Genomic DNA, 14,504 nt, shown 5'->3' with positions numbered 1-14,504 from the left:
AAAAGTTTTCCAAGCAAAAGATGTGACACATAAAATATTCAGGTCTCACGGGAGCCAGAGAGAAGTGTCTTCTTGCATTAGAAGTCCTCTGATCCTTTTCCTTCCCCAAATGCCAGGTGTATATATAACTATAGTTTGGAAAAGTGTTTAGCATAGTACAAGTGGGGGTACAAATATTTCCATTCCCATTTTTGATGAAAATAGAGATGGATGGTTTGCTGATTTTTTATTTGTTAATTACCCCCTTAAAAATGTTCAAATTGCTACTGAAAGAAAACAAAAGAATGGCAACAACATACACAGACTACTGAAGATGATGTAGAGGGAGGAAAGTGAAAGTTCAAGAGCTAAGAAGCTGAGAAAAACTCTACAAGCTACAATACTTGGTCTCATGATCATGGTCAAACCAAAACAATATCAAAAGAACCTGTGTTTTTTAGGCCGTCTGCTTAGTCCTCCTCTTTATTGATACATATTTCATCAGGTTTCAACAAAGCGAGGCAGGAGCATATTCTATCACAAAAGCCTGTGAACACAGTCCCACGTGTATGCTGGACAACACACATGCGCACACACAAAGCAACTCAATTGTCTCAGTGCTGAGTTGGAGTGTTACAAGTCCAGGCTCAGCATTAGTGCCCTTAGGTGAAAAAGAAGCTACAGTGAAAGCAAGAAGACCCTCAATTGTCTCTCCAAGGAGAGGAAGGCTTATGAAAAAAGCTGAGTGTTTTTTTTATCAAAGGGATGGCAATACAAAGGACACATTTTGCAGATCGACACTCAGACATCTTTTTTCCTACTACTTGGTGTATTTCCCAATCATTAGTGAAAATTTAATGTTAAACTCTTCAATAATAGGGAGGTGTTAGGTCCTTTTTAATGCTATTGTAAATGAATGAATTCTCAAACTTTTGATGACAAGTTTTTCCAACTTGGGAAAAATTCTCTCTCAAAGAGAGACAGCATCACACACTGTTAGAGGTCTGCCTCACCACCACATATTTCAAATACAACAAAGGTTTCTACAGGCAAAAACATGGCTGTCACCTATTGTAGCCAACCTTTACATGGAAGAAGTGGAAAGAAAGGCTCTTGGCTCTTTTAAAGGGAGAGTACCCAGCCACTGGTACAGATATGTAGACGACACCTGAGTGATCAGGACTCTACATCACCGGGCAGAACATGTTCCCTCTAAGACTGAAGGGAAAAAGAAGGAACACACACATGTAAAGGAAGCGCTTAAGACATGCGGTTATCCTAATTGGGCTTTCATCAAGTCAGCAAAGATGCACAGAAAAGAAGATCAGACACCAGCAAGGGAGGATAAGAAGGACAGACGCAACAACATTGTCATCCCCTATGTAGCCGGTGTATCAGAAAAACTCAGGAGAGTTTTCTCCAAGCATGACATCCCGGTGTACTTCAGACCCAGCAACACGCTCAGACAGAAACTGGTTCATCCCAAAGACAAAACTCCTAAACACAAACTTAACAATGTGGTGTATGCTGTACAGTGCAGCGAGGAATGCCCAGACCTCTACATTGGAGAGACCAAACAGCCACTTGATAAACGCATGGCACAACATAGAAGAGCCACCTCCACAGGACAAGACTCAGCTGTCCATCTGCATCTTAAGGATAAAGGACACTCTTTCGAGGATGCCAATGTTCACATTTTGGACAGATGGTTTGAAAGAGGAGTGAAAGAAGCCATCTATGTCCACTGTGAGCGACCATCTTTGAACAGAGGCGGGGGTTTACGACACCAACTCTCTGCCATCTATAATCCAGTTTTGAGATCCCTCCCCAGACGCCTTAACGCCCACTCACATCCTGGGCCATCTGACCTCAGGAAATCACATGAGAGGATGGGGCCAGGTTTCACAATGAACTCACCCGAAACCCTGGCTGATTGTGATCCACACCCATTTTCACTCCTTGGCTCATGTGATTAGGTAGAGGATCATTAGGGGGTCCATTGTCCCTCTTGGTGGACAGGGCTTAAATCTGGGACTCTCCACCATTTGACCCTAGAACTGAAGAAGCTTCTCGGATGAGAGGTGAAACGTCTTCAAGCAACTTAAAGAAGTCCAGACACTTTTCTTTCCAGGCTCCTTAGACTCTCTCTCAGAGAACTCGGTGGTGCACCGAGGACCAATAGGTAAATCTTTGGATCCACCATCTCTTAGTCTCGTCACTTTGATGTTTCCCTGTGAGCCTCATTCAAAAGCTTTTCACATATCTGGTGTTTTGTTTTTTGCCTATTTAGCAACAATAGGCAGTACTATAGTAAAATAGTACTGACATGCCCCTTTTAATTAATTGGCTACATTGTTAGCAGTTACTTACTTGCCCAAGCAGTGTGATAGATTTCTTTCAGGTACGTTTGTGTGGTCTGGTGCGTAAAAGTCTAATATTTACCTTCTTTCAGATCCGCATTTGCTCTCTACCAACTACAGGGGAAATATCTGGTTTGCTAAATAGTCCACAAAGTTTGCGAGCTATCTGTTGTGTTGAGCTGCAGTTTGTTGCTGAGCAGGCGGCGTTAGTGCTTACAGACTTTTGAATGAAAACACCTTGGAATATAATACACTGGATAAACACCTTAAATCCAGGGGTGACATTTGTCTGTAGGTTCTTTAGAAAAGCTTTTATTATTGTTATAAATATATTTATTAAACCTGCTTTATGATTTAAATACACAGTAAACCGTGTCTTCAATAATAGGCTATTAACCAGACATTTGTTTGTATTTATTGTTTAGTGATTTCATTTTCTATAATGATAGATATTATAAATACAGAGCACTCTTAACAGCCCTAAAATTCACAACATCTTGCTCTTGACCTCAGTAAAATGTGATGAAAAGACAGACTGTGGTGCTTCACAACGTATTCTGCTGTTCTGAACTACTGGGTTAAAACATTTCTCTCTTTCTGTGTGGTATACACTCTTGTGCTACCATGTACTGTCATAGCACATAACAGGCACTGACCAAAGACAATTTATTTCTTTGTAACAAAACAGAAGATTTTACAGCATTCAATAAGCGACAGCATTCAAAAATACCAAAATGACCTTCACTAAGGCACTGGCTAAAGCATCTTTTTGGCATCTTTTAACTAAGACACAATGAAGATAGGAGAATTGGGTTCCTTTACATTGCCTGTCTGGGAGCTTTGAAAGATAAATTAACCATGACTGTTAGCGGTTAACCCGTTTCTTAATTAATTAATGGACTTTTTTTTTTTCTCTCTGTTAGTTACATGTGTAATTATCACCATAATCCTCAATTAACAATGACCTTGTATTCACTGAGTTGATCAAAAACTCCTCTGTCTGACAGCTCCAGCTTGGTCAAGATTGGCTCATGTAACAGGACAATGATGCCAAGCGCTGCAACAAATCAGCAACAGGATGGCTCAAAAAGGAATGGCTCAAGGCCTTGCAGTGACCCAAAGTCCAGACCTCGACCCAAATTAAATACTGTGGGAGGGACCTTAAGCAAGCTGTGTATAAACAAATGCCTATAGACCAAAACTCCTCCACAATGATTTGACAGACCGATAAGCTCATATTTCAGTCATCCTTTAAGTTATTGCTGCTAGAGTTGTTTCCTATTAAACTAAGCTATTAAATTACAGGGCTGCTTAGTTTACTTAGAAAAACGTTCTTTTTCACATGACTGTAACAAAAGCAAACAAAAACATACACGACAGTGGTAATAATTTACTTACTTAGTTATTTTAAAAAAAGGTTGCTCACTGAAAAAGTTTATTATTTGAAGGAGATGAGGAAAAAATAAACCAAAACTAAATCTCAGTTCTTAAATGATAGACATTTCAGATTGACAGTTTTCTCTGAAACCTTTTATAGAGTCAAAACGCTTCAGAAACAATGTAAAAAAAAATTGCACAGTGGTCAAATTTAAAGCATTTCATTGCATTTTTTTTCAAAACGTTTCATCTACTTATACAAATACTTACTGTTATGATTAATGAAATAATGAAATTCTCTGTGGAATAACATGAAATAATGACCCACGTTTTCCTAAAACAACATACATGTTTGTTGCATTTAATCTGAAAACTGAGTTGCACTATGCAACACATTTATACACATTTATATGTCCTCTGCATCTATTCAGCTATTTCCTATTAACTGAACGAGAAATTTAGACTCAAACAAAGCTGTAGTCATGAAACAGATACACTCCTTCAGAACACGCGCGGTTTTGTACTGACAATGAGAGTTCTTCACTCTCGGTGATTTGGTGTGCAGGGGATCATACAAAGCTCTCCTCCATGTTGGAACACAGCAGGAAAGAGTCAACTAGACGTGGTTTGATCAGCTGCTGGTGGTCGGCTGCCTCGATGCTGTCTGGACAGCCTGCTGCCAGCCTCCTCAAAGCAGCCTGAAGACATGCACAGTAAGCGTGTTAGCAAACACACGTACCACACAGACATTCATGTTATCATATCTCATCATTGTGCTGCACATATACAGTAAATATGCAATCATGCATACAGGCAACTGCACATGAATAATATGGCTTGACAACCAAAAAGAAACTTATGCATCCTTACACTTTCAGCAAGAAACTGTAATGAAAATACCAAATTCAATCCTATAACCTTTACTGGGCTAGAAGTTCTTTAAAATCACCCTGTTTTTTGTTTTTCCCAGTGTCTCGCTTTATTTGAAGAGCGCACAAGTTTTACACATGATGCCTCTAATCCATTCAGCCACGAGAGCCTCCAACATTTATGTTGAAAATTACAAATGATCTGTGAAAGCTCGGCGTCTTTTGAAGGTAAAACTTCAACATCTACAAACGCGCTACTTAACCCTTGGCCAAAAGGATAAGATGGAATCGCATTAATTTGAATAGACTGAGTGTGGTTACAGTAAAGAAGAAGGCATTTCTCAGCGCAGCGAGGCAGCCCAATTAAGCTCCTGACCATTATGTGCTTCAAATCCCCTCATCAGCCCCAAGATCTGGTCTCAATAATTATGGTCAGAATGATAATGTATGAGCAGAGATATTATTCATGATATGTACATATTTAAACACGCAGCGTCTGAAATGGTGCTTTCTCAGCGTGGCTTGGAGAGGATAAGGTTGATATATTTTCCGCTTTTTAAAAATTGCCTTTTAAATGTAATTAAATAGGACAATATTAGGAGCACTGATTGTGGGCCTGTGGTGTATTGCACTTACTTTTACCGCTGAAAATGTATAGTATATTAGGAGTCAAATTTAAATAGGCAGTTTGTGAGTTTGAATGATGTATTTGTATTCAGTACACAGAATAATTTACACATATGTAAAGGTTTGTATGTGCACACACAAATAAAAACACACGGTTTCCACCTACCAGGCAAGCCACCAGCACAGAGTCACTGTTATTTCTCTCAGTAGGGGAGCGACACAGCTCAATAAGGCGAGGAACAGCTAAAGACAACAGAGGAACATTTCAGTTAGCAGCTTGTCCAACTCTTTGATGTCAAACAGAGCAACTGTAGCTGTGTGTTGTAGACTTCTGGGTAAAAGTCTTTTTTAGCATTCTGTGATCAATAAATTGAATACCACCCCTTTAAAAAAGAAGAGAGATTCAGTCGCTCTGTCACTTCTGATACAGACTATGAAACATGTAACTTTTTCAAATTCAGATTAAAGGATTCAGAAAAATCAGCTATGCAGAATAACATATGTACAACCAATACTCTTAAATTATTTCCCTCTGGTCTATCAGGCATTTTTTAAAGAGTATTGATTATGAGGATTTGATATCCAACTAATATCTTTATGTGGCCAAAATCATTTTTACTTATGTCAGTCAAAACCAGCTGATCATCTGATTACGGTAGTGGCTTTACGTTGCAATATAAACCTCTCTGAGGCAACTGTTGTGAATTGGCGCAATGTAAAATAGATTTTATTGAATTGCATAAATGCATATGTTTGTATTAAGATGGTTGCATAAATATACAAAACAAAACAAAAAACAGACTTTTTTTTTTTTTAAAAAGCTACAAAACTGATAAAACAGAAACAAAATACTTTCCATTTTCCTACTTACTGTCTGTCTGTGACCCTCTAGTGGCCACCGACAGACTTACAGCACTTATGTGTGCGTGTGTGTGTGTGTGTTTTATATATTAGTTTACTTATGCCAGATGTGTGGATTGGACGTGTGTGTCTTTTGGAACATTTAACAATTTTTTTTATTAAATACACATATCACCTTGTACAAAATGCATTTCATTTACTTCTTTTGTACATTTTGTACAATGCGATATTTAATAAATAAGATAATTGTTAAGTGTTCCAAAAGACACAAAGCCTCACTACCTTTGAGCTGGATAGCTGTTTGGGCCACATCAGGGTCTCTGCTCAGTCGGGCCAGTGTGACGGCAGCTTTCTGCTGGACACGCTCACAGGCAGCGCCCTCTGATGGACTGGAAGAGGATGGTTTTTCTCCCAGCAACAGTAGCAGTCTTTCTATACCTTGAATATATAATATTCAGCACAGATTAGCCAGGCAGGAGAATAACACATAGGAACCAGCAAAATGTAAAATGTAATATAAGAGCAGGAACAAAACAACACATTTAGAGAGACTTGAAAGTTTCCAGACAAAAAGTTACACAAGAGTCAAGGTTTCAAGTGAAAAAGAAAGAAGCAAAACTTTCTACACATGCCTGTGAGAAAGGATATAGAAAAAGTGCAGTTAGTATAATAAAGAAAAAAATTACTGAAGGCAGTCAGTCAGCCCTTCAGCCAGTTATTGTTAAATAATATTTCAAAATTATTCTGAAAAATAAGTTATAAGGCTAACACCCTAAGGGCAATGCTATAATTCAAAGGCCAAAACTCATAAAGTGACATTGAGAGATAATAAATCTAAATCATTTTTAGCTGCTTAATACATGATAAAAATGTTTTGTAACAAAAACAATCAGATTTTTTTTCCACTGAGGTGCTCGTATGAAAAATAAAAGCAAACTGGCCTTAATGAGCAGAAAAAGAGACTGAAACTGCCAACATTCGATAGTGTGAGACTGAGACAGTGACTCAGACACATCTATCTATCTCACTCTTTTATAGTGTAAGAAGTACAGAGCCAGTGGAATACGTTAAACAGAAAAAGGAAAAGAGTTTGAAAAAATACAAATGGGAATGATGAAAGGATTACAAAATGATACAAAACACATATTATCTCTATGTAACTCTATTTAACAAATAATACCTCTTTATTAAAAATATATATATTTTTATGTTCAATGTCTGATGTTTTCAGCTCTTCTAAGCTAGTTCACAGAAATTAAAGTGATGCTGCCCTCCTGAGGAATAAAAAAGAATTACACTGAAGCGTTTCACTTTTACTTTCATCTAGTCAGCAGTTTGGTAGTTTCCACTACCATTAATTTAATTTAAAGTTTTATATTCATTTTGGAGGTTTAGTGGAGTATTAAGTTTAAAGGAGTTCCTAATATTTGAAACCTCTTAGGTACAAGAGGTGGGCGGAACAAATGTGTAGGAATGCTCCAGTCCAGTACAACAACACTAACCACCAGTATAAATTATCACCTTTTTGAAAACATTAGCAAAAACTGAAAATGTAGAGGCTTCATTAAAGGAGAGTTTATTTCAGAGCTGCTGTAATAGAGTGCATTAGATTTTACAGGTGTACCTAATGAAGAGGCCCCATGAGTGTATTACCTTGATTAAACTGCAGTGTAGCCAGGGAAAAAAATCCCAAATATGGGTAAAAAGGAACAAAAAGCTATAGTTAGAAAACAGACTACCTTGTTCTTGCAGGACTTCAGATGCGCATTGCTCTAAGACAGACAGGTTTGCCAAGATTGTCACCACCTACGATTTAAACAAAAACAAAATGATTAAAGGTCTGGCAAAGAACTATAGTTGAGAGCACTGCTTAAAAACAGGTTGATTTTTGCATTATTGTTAGTAATAGTGTAATTATATAGTATGTTTGCTTTTATGTGACACTTAGGGTAAGAAAAACATTGCATACATGTGTGTGAATGTGAGAGTGAATGAATAGTGGCATTGTAAAGCGCTTTGGGTGCCTTGAAAAGCGCTATATAAATCCAATCCATTATTATTATTATTATTATTATTATTATTATTATTATTATTATTATGTGACACTTAGAGTAAGAAAAACATTGCATACATGGAAACATGTACCTGGTCTTTGGAGTAGGGTGTGTCAACTCTCTGGCGGTCTTTGCAGGCCTGAAGTAAGATGTGGATGGCATTAAGCTGCAGGAGGATCTCACAGGCCATGCTGTCGAAGAAGGTGATATTGGCCAAGGCAGCCGACGCCAGGAGGAACACTTCCCCACAGGATGCGGTCTCACACAACTCTGAGAGAAAAAAAAAAAGACGTAACGTACCAAACTGCAGGGGTATTATTAATACACCGTAACATCCAAAATGCAAGTAAAGCAAACCACAAAATATACGACTGATCCCCTCTCTTTCGCTTGTTTAGAGTTTTATAGAGGTTTAAAAGAAATTCAGTAAGGTAGTAAAGTTTAGCCTTGTGCTAAAACAATCACGTACTCATAATTTTCTATGAAATCAAAACAACTTTTTCCTCCTATAAATCAGTGGTCAGAGTGAGGTCATCACCACTGCGTCCACTCACTGATGAGCGCCGTGACAATGTCGTGCATGCTCTCCAGGAAGCTGGCGAGGTGCTGAGTGGATGTGTGGTGAGGCGAAGTGATCTGAGCTACAACAGCTGCCGCTTCAGCTCTGGCTGCCTCCACGCTGCTGTCATCAGTCAAGATGTCTGCCAGGCACAGGATCCCGTCCACCTATTAGACATACAGCAGGGACTGTTTTACTGCTGCAGTGGAAACACGCAGTCATATTCTTTTCATACTCACTTATTTGTCTTATTTCTTTTATTCCAAAATTGCGCGCAAACAGAAATATAGCTGCTCGGCGAATGGGGAAACTATGTACATGTACTTTATTTCACTGTGAGACAAGAGGTTTTAACTGATGGCTTATCGTCACATGATATACAGTGGCCTGCGTCATCTTTGGTCTCACACGTTAGCACGCTAACCTTGATCGTAAACAGCTTAGACTAACAAAATGTAAAGGATATGGATTCATTACTAACATTTCATTAAAGGTTCTATTTATTAGAATTTGTTTCAGGATCAGGCACTGGCAAAACAACACAGATGCGAGGAAAACTCAAACATGTTGAATCCTCAATGTGGTTCTTAAAACCCATTTCTGATTCCTAAGCTGAAGAGCTTCAACTAACAACACATTTGCAGTGGCTGTCCAGACGGACAGTGACGTTTCCATGGCATCAGCTTGACTAAAGCCAGCACCTCTCCCCATAAAGCCATCAATATTTTAAAAACACCACTTCCTTTTAATGGCCAACTACTAGAGTTAATGTGCTGCTGAGAAACTTGTATATCTGACTGGCATCGACCCAGAGCGTGTGCATCATCGGTGAGGAAGTAAGGGAGGAACTCAGAGTTATAGGAGAGAAGGAAGTACTCATCCCTATAAACAAAACTTTTCTTGTGGGCATGAGGTCATGTATTGATTTAATGTATGCTCCAATGAATTTGTGTTTGCTTATTTGTTTGTACGTGGCTGTAAGACTGTAGAGGAACGAGGAAATAAAGAGGTAGGACAGGTTTCTATCCACTTGGGGGCAGTGTTGATCAGTTCATGCAAACATTGCTACTGATGTTAGCGGCTACTCCGCAAATCTCTGCAGTAGTTTTGAACAAATTTTTCATATCTGTAAGAGTTGAAAGTCAGAGGATACTGTGAAAAAAGTCAGAACTACAAGTTAAACGTTTTAATCATACTTGAATGTATGCACGGGAAAACTGCAGTATTCTAAACATCAGCTACTTTAGAGTTTGCAGTCATTTTTCAATCATAGCTTTTGTTGCCATTCATGATAAAACAAATTTGCTTGCCGTCACTCCTGAAAACAGTTTACACAAGTTTGCAGACGGATATCTGGAGTGGAGCACTCAGCCAGCCACACCTGTCAGTCATATCTGCTGACGAGCATCAACGCACCAAGCTTCACAGGGCAATTCCCTATTTTTGTCTCTGTGGACGTCAGCAGCACTGTGCCAGCGCGACCCACTGACGTGGAACAATCTACTCTCTACACCTCCGTTCATCGACTGCTCCCCTGTCCCCTCTTCCCTAACTCCTCCTCCTCGCTAAAATAGGATGATCCCCAGCTCCTCGTCTATCAGACCAGAGGATGTGTCTCATTTATCATCAGGATAAATGACAAATAACTTTCCTTCTTTACTAGGAATATTAAAAGAAATAGTTTAACACCTGCTCACAGTTTGAAGTGTTTCTGTGGTAGATCCCTGCTGTGACTGAGATCACGGAAAGGACATACTGTAGAACAGAGAGAATTTCATAAGGTCTTGGTGCTGCAATAGCCAACTTCGTGCTAAATCTCCTGGTACAACCCTACACACTGAAAAAAAAAGATTCTTTACCATCAATAAAGATGAAGGAATACTTTCAAGTAAAATGCAAGTGAAATAAAAGTGTTATTTATTGAAATAATGTATCACTAAGGAAATATGCTTGGTATAAATTAATGTATACCAATCAAGTAAATTTCCTTTTACCAAATTCCAAGACTTTAACACTTTAAAACAGCGGTCCCCAACCTTTTTTGCGCCACGGACCGGTTTATGCCCGACAATATTTTCACGGACCGGCCTTTAAGGTGTCACGGATAAATACAACAAAATAAAACTAGTACCGGTACCGAAAAAAATAAGATTTATTCATAACACACGTGAAAAGACCCAGGAAAACCAAGTTAACGATAAAAACGATAACAAAATAATGCTGAAAAGCGATAAAAACCCTGAAAACCATACATTTCACACCTGATCCTCAACTCTCGCGGCCTGGTACCAAACGACTCACGGACCGGTACCGGTCCGAGGCCCGGGGGTTGGGGACCGCTGCTTTAGAATGTGCCTATGTAAAAGAATTACATGGAACATTTACAGTAATCAGGTTAGTTAAAGTCAGCATTTTGGGCATAAAATATTTTTCGAGTGTGGCCACTGCTTATTGAACTCTTATTTGAAATTTTACGAGTGTGGGTTGAAACCTTCACTTTCAGTCAGTTAAATATCGCACTGACCCATGCTCTCTGCCCACGATGCAAAGCTGTTCCTTTTCTTTGTTCATTGAGCATATCTTTTCTGAATCAATAACCAACCTTGCCTTTCCTGAATTCACCTGGAAATGTTATGATTACATAATGATCCGGTTGGGGATAAAACTAAGAAGTATAGCCACCAGTGAGCACTGCAGGTGCGTTATGGGCCCCCTTTATTTGATCCTTCAACGGTGACAGTTGTGTTTCTCAAGCCTGAGCGAATCGCCAGTGAGCGGTTGGTAGCGTAGACTTGCCTGACAGCTTTTCCCCCTGGAAGAGGCTGCTATGCTAATCTGGGGCGGACTTTGGTTCCCATTAAAGAGTTTTCATGCACGGATGATTCATGCTGTCCCAGCTGCTCTATATGTGAACAGACACCATTGTGGCATCATTATTCACTGCAATCAGGTTATATTTGTCTTTCTGTAAACGCTCGTCCCACACAGGTGCGTCTGTTGTTTATTTTGGTTGAATTCTCCATAGAGAATGAACAAGGACGAACAAAGATGGATGTATCGTTAGTCTTTCCTCTGCCTGTCTCACATTATTTCCTACACACACACGCGCGCACACACACACACACACACACACACATTCATGAGTTATATTTTGGTGTATTCACTATATAATTTTTCCAGAAGAGCAAAACATGTACCTTGCTTACGCACCTCCCTCACCTACGCAATATAACATTTCCTCAGCTTTAAATTACACAGCAGTGTTTAATAGTAGGTCCTCGGCTCTGAGGTAACTGGAGCTAGTGAGCTCATTCATGAAAATTTAATCAAGTAAATAAGAAAAGTGCGCAGCTCAGCTACTGTTGTTGAAAGTTTACTCCCTAAAAATACAGGCAGTTGTTCAGGAGTCAGAAATGGACTTGTGAAGAATGAAAAGCTGCCACATGAATATCAATTATTTACTGTGAGACACAATGCTGTTGCTGTTAAATTTGGAACTGACTGACAGCTTCCACATTTCATTTTGCAACTGAGAGCAGCCAAATGTAGAAACCAGCAGCAGTATGTTTATACTCTTTACCTGAGGTGAGTCTCACATGGCCCAGAAGTAATGAGCAACATTTTTAGGGAATGTAATTTTAATTACTGCTAAACACTAGCACCATCAGCAATGACACCACCTCATGTGTCTTGCATGAAGCATTAACTATATATATATGTTCACATTTTCACCTGTGAAAATAAACTATACATACATATATATATACATATAGATATACATATGTACATATACATATACATATACATATACATATACATATACATATACATATACATATACACACACATACATATATATATATATATATATATATGCAGTCATATCTTACTACTGACTTACAACTTCAGCCAAACATTATCTGGCTGGACTGGAGCTACTCACGGTTTTTACTGGATTTATTTTATTGACTTACTTTTACTCCAGACTGATGTAATCTCTCATTCCCCTTATATCTTAAATACGTGCGTGTACCCATTTTTGTTTATTACTTGAAAGTCTGGAAATAGTGCCTCATGCATGTGAGGTACATGTGCTATTCTTCCCCACTTTATTTGATTTGTTCATTCTAACCACAAACTAATGACAAATTTCCTTTGGGGCCACCTTTACTTATTCACAGTTTATCTGTAAATCGCTGCACACCCTTATACACATACATGTGTACCTGAGTGTGTAAGGCGGAGAATTTTACCTTTTCCAGTTGGTTAATGCCTTCCTCCACACAGCAGATGGAGGCCACTGTTCTTAAAGCGTGTGCGTAGAGATCTCTGAAGCGGTCCTGTCTGCAGATCTTAAACAGGGCTACCACAGCTCCTTCCTGTAGGAAAAGAAAATGTGTTATTTTAATATTTAAGTCTAAGGAGAAAAGTGCACGCTTGTATGTGCACTCATGTTATTCAGTGCCACATTCAGGTCCCACAATAGCATCATCTGTTCGGTGAGTCTTGATCAGGGGAACAAGCTAAAGCTACTAAGTCACTGTAAAAAAGAACTTTAAAAATGTAATACATTTATGAAACCAATGTTTCACAAATGCTTTGTGAAAGTTGCAAAACAAGAATATATAAACAATAAAAACTGTTTATCTAGACTCATGTGAGACTGGATGATCATTATGATTATTAATCATTATCATCCATCCATCCATTCTCTTCCGCTTGGGGGGGGCTGAAGCCTATCCCAGCTGTCTCAGGGCGAAAGGCAGGGTAGACCATGGACAGGTTGGCAGTCTGACACAGGGCTTAATCATTATCACTTGGTTTATTTCTGCTAAGTGTAAATGCAGAAGCTGTTCACATGACGGCTGGTATAAACTTTATATTTCAACAAGACAATCCTAATTCAGTTGATTCAAAACAAGGACCTTCTTGCCGTGAGGCAACAGTCCTTTTTTTGCTTAAAGTCTATCCTGAGTTTCTAAATTTGTCAGTGGGACACTTTACTATTTTTCAAAGCATTAGTGAAAGTGGGACAAAAATTGGTAAAACATTCAGAGTCCAACTTGCAACGTTCACAGGCCTGACATTAGATTGCTCAACGCCAAATTATTCAGGATGCATCATTGTCAGCTCTTGCCTTGAAGCGCACATTACTGTGCAAAACAATGGATCAAATTACTTCTTGCTAGACTGTGTTATGAGAGCCAACTATCCCTACACATTTAAGCCAATAGCAGCATACTGGTTTTAAAGAGTCCAAGAGACCCGGAATGACCGATAGACTTGGCCAGCTTCATTCAGTGAGCCTGCCAACCACAGAACCTATCAAATAGCTCACACAATCTATCATGTCAGGTTAAAACAGCCAAAATATATATATTTCATGAATAGAAAACACTGAGAAGGGGGAAAAAAGATGATTTGCTAGCCATAATAACTGTGCATTTTCTGTTGCGTATGCTTGGTGTAAACAAACAAAAACAGATCCTCCTGTATTGGCTGCATGTCCACTTTAAAGCACCCCTTTGACAAAAAACACTTGCAGGTATTGAATTCTATTCACTGTGCAGATAGCTAGAATTACCTGGAGGAAGATGAAGCCTGTAACTACCACCATTATCCTAATAAGGCAATTATACTGGGCTGGCATGTCTCATATGCTGCTAAGGCCATGCTGCCAGGGCTTGGAGTGGTTAATCATCCTGCCCTCCAGCCTGACCGCTACTTCCCCGCTTGCTGCCTACGCTGTATCGGACCACCATACCTGGAAGAACTACCAATACTGATGGACAGTTTTCAGTAAACCCTCTAAAACACT

The 14,504-nt window shown here is 39.0% G+C and overlaps 1 protein-coding gene across 3 annotated transcripts in view; it reads right to left on the bottom strand.

Annotated features, from left to right (window-relative positions):
- Positions 1–2,731: 2,731 nt before the first annotated feature.
- Positions 2,732–14,504, bottom strand: part of LOC102295906 (INSC spindle orientation adaptor protein) — a 52,475-nt gene continuing 40,702 nt past the window's right edge. For all 3 annotated transcript variants that reach the window (XM_005935563.3, XM_014337909.2, XM_014337908.2), the window contains exons 7-13: positions 12,940–13,065; positions 8,682–8,853; positions 8,219–8,397; positions 7,813–7,879; positions 6,356–6,511; positions 5,379–5,455; positions 2,732–4,414 (exon numbers count right to left, since the gene is read on the bottom strand). In XM_005935563.3, the coding sequence (XP_005935625.1) occupies positions 4,286–4,414; positions 5,379–5,455; positions 6,356–6,511; positions 7,813–7,879; positions 8,219–8,397; positions 8,682–8,853; positions 12,940–13,065 (906 nt within the window). In that variant the 3' untranslated portion in view covers positions 2,732–4,285. The remainder of the gene's footprint in view (positions 4,415–5,378; positions 5,456–6,355; positions 6,512–7,812; positions 7,880–8,218; positions 8,398–8,681; positions 8,854–12,939; positions 13,066–14,504) is intronic.

Source organism: Haplochromis burtoni, unplaced genomic scaffold (genome assembly GCF_018398535.1).
Source record: "Haplochromis burtoni strain Fernald_Lab_line unplaced genomic scaffold, NCSU_Asbu1 Contig_197, whole genome shotgun sequence".
NCBI classification, from domain to species: Eukaryota; Metazoa; Chordata; class Actinopteri; order Cichliformes; family Cichlidae; genus Haplochromis; species Haplochromis burtoni.
This window is presented reverse-complemented; position numbering and strand designations above follow the sequence as displayed.